This window comes from Lepidothrix coronata, unplaced genomic scaffold, assembly GCF_001604755.1.
Source record: "Lepidothrix coronata isolate B3197 unplaced genomic scaffold, Lepidothrix_coronata-1.0 Scaffold335, whole genome shotgun sequence".
Taxonomy (NCBI): Eukaryota; Metazoa; Chordata; class Aves; order Passeriformes; family Pipridae; genus Lepidothrix; species Lepidothrix coronata.
The window spans coordinates 125082-127595 of NW_016690515.1; the positions used below are offsets into that span (position 1 = coordinate 125082).

The window sequence follows — 2514 nt, forward strand, 5'->3', positions numbered from 1 at the left end:
CCCGCCCCGCGGGGACGCGGCGCTGCCCCTCACAAAGGCGGCGGGAGCGTCCGGTGCGGCCGCTCCGCTCCCCGCGCCCCGGGCACCCCCCGGGACCCCCCCGGGACCGCCCGGCAACCCCCTGGGACTGCCCGGCAACCCCCCGCCATCCTTTCTCCCCGACCCGCCGCTCGCCCGCGGCTCCGGGAGCGCCAAGTCCGGGCAGCGGGAGCAGCGCCGCGGAGCACCGAGAGCGACTGGGACGAACAGCGGGAGTGTCTGGGACGAGCACCGGGAGCGCCAAGTCCGAGCAGACGCAGCGGTAGATCGGAACACCGCGAGCCGTCCCGCCGGGAACCCGGGGCAGGCGGGCAGCGGGAACCGGGAGCCGTCCGGGCAGCACCGGGCACGGCGGGTCCCGTCACCGGGAGTCATCCCGGCGGGAGCTGAGAGTGTCCAGTCACCGGGAGCCGTCCAGCCAGCGGCGGGCACGGCAGAGCTGAGCACCGGGAGCCGTCTGGACGCGGCGGATTCGGACACCGGGAGTCATCCAGGCGGCACCGGGCACGGCAGATCTGATCACCGGGAGCCATCCAGGAAGCATCGGGGTCACCGGGAGCCGTCCAGGCACACCAGGCACGGCAGAGCTGATCACCGGGAGCCATCCAGGCAGCCCCGGGCACGGCACACCCGGACGGGAGGACGGTCCGTCCGGCTGGGCACCGGGCACAGTAATTCGGGGCGCAGGGACTCGGGGCACCACCATGGCCCCCCCCGGCGTGCTGCCCGCCCTGGCCTGGCTGCTGGCGGGGCTGAGCGTGCCGGCGCCGGGCTGGGCCCAGCTGCACGGCGAGAAGGGGATCTCCATCCCCGACCACGGCTTCTGCCAGCCCATCTCCATCCCGCTCTGCACCGACATCGCCTACAACCAGACCATCATGCCCAACCTGCTGGGCCACACCAACCAGGAGGACGCGGGGCTGGAGGTCCACCAGTTCTACCCTCTGGTGAAGGTGCAGTGCTCCCTGGAGCTGAAGTTCTTCCTGTGCTCCATGTATGCCCCGGTGTGCACGGTGCTGGAGCAGGCCATCCCGCCGTGCCGCTCCATCTGCGAGCGGGCGCGCCAGGGCTGCGAGGCCCTCATGAACAAGTTCGGCTTCCAGTGGCCGGAGCGGCTGCGCTGCGAGAACTTCCCCCGGCACGGCGCCGAGCAGATCTGCGTGGGGCAGAACCACTCGGAGGACGGCGGCTCGCCGGCGCTGCTCACCAGTGCCACGCCGCTGGCCGGCCAGGGCACCCCCGGCGCCCCCCGCTACGCCACCCTCGACCACCCCTTCCACTGCCCGCGGGCGCTGAAGGTGCCCAGCTACCTCAACTACAAGTTCCTGGGGGAGAAGGACTGCGCGGCGCCCTGCGAGCCCGCCCGGCCCGACGGCCACATGTTCTTCAACGAGGACGAGATCCGCTTTGCCCGCATCTGGATCCTCATCTGGTCCGTCCTGTGCTGTGCCTCCACCTTCTTCACCGTCACCACCTACCTGGTGGACATGCAGCGCTTCCGCTACCCCGAGCGGCCCATCATCTTCCTCTCGGGGTGCTACACCATGGTGTCGGTGGCCTACATCGCTGGCTTCGTGCTGGAGGAGAGGGTGGTCTGCAACGAGCGCTTCCAGGAGGACGGGTACCGCACGGTGGTGCAGGGCACCAAGAAGGAGGGCTGCACCATCCTCTTCATGATGCTCTACTTCTTCAGCATGGCCAGCTCGATCTGGTGGGTCATCCTCTCCCTGACCTGGTTCCTGGCCGCCGGCATGAAGTGGGGCCACGAGGCCATCGAGGCCAACTCCCAGTACTTCCACTTGGCCGCCTGGGCCGTGCCGGCCGTCAAGACCATCACCATCCTGGCCATGGGGCAGATCGACGGGGACCTGCTGAGCGGCGTCTGCTTCGTGGGCCTCAACAACATCGACCCTCTGCGGGGCTTCGTGCTGGCCCCGCTCTTCGTCTACCTCTTCATCGGCACCTCCTTCCTCCTGGCCGGCTTCGTGTCCCTCTTCCGCATCCGCACCATCATGAAACACGGCGGGACCAAGACGGAGAAGCTGGAGCGGCTCATGGTTCGCATCGGGGTCTTCAGCGTCCTCTACACCGTCCCGGCCACCATCGTCATCGCCTGCTACTTCTACGAGCAGGCGTTCCGGGAGCACTGGGAGCGCAGCTGGATCAGCCAGAACTGCAAGAGCTTGGCCATCCCCTGCCCGCTGCACTTCACCCCCCGCATGACCCCCGACTTCACCGTCTACATGATCAAGTATCTCATGACTCTGATCGTGGGCATCACCTCCGGGTTCTGGATATGGTCAGGAAAAACCCTGCACTCCTGGAGGAAGTTCTACACCCGGCTCACCAACAGCAAGCAGGGCGAGACCACGGTGTGACCCCCCCGGCCCCGCCGCCATTCGGCCTGAAATTTGGGGTTTTTTTGGAGGGGGGGATTATTATATATTTTTTATTTTTAGATTTATTAACGTCTAA

General features: G+C 67.6%; 1 protein-coding gene across 1 annotated transcript; it reads left to right on the top strand.

Moving 5' to 3' along the window:
- Positions 1–222: 222 nt before the first annotated feature.
- Positions 223–2514, top strand: LOC108509117 (frizzled-2). Its single transcript, XM_017838380.1, has one exon. The coding sequence runs from the start codon at positions 744–746 to the stop codon at positions 2415–2417; it is 1674 nt and encodes a 557-aa protein (XP_017693869.1). The 5' UTR covers positions 223–743; the 3' UTR covers positions 2418–2514.

What these genes read in the sequence shown, in the direction of transcription:
- LOC108509117 (XM_017838380.1), top strand. Translation starts at nt 744, where the DNA reads ATGGCCCCCCCCGGCGTGCTGCCCGCCCTGGCCTGGCTGCTGGCGGGG.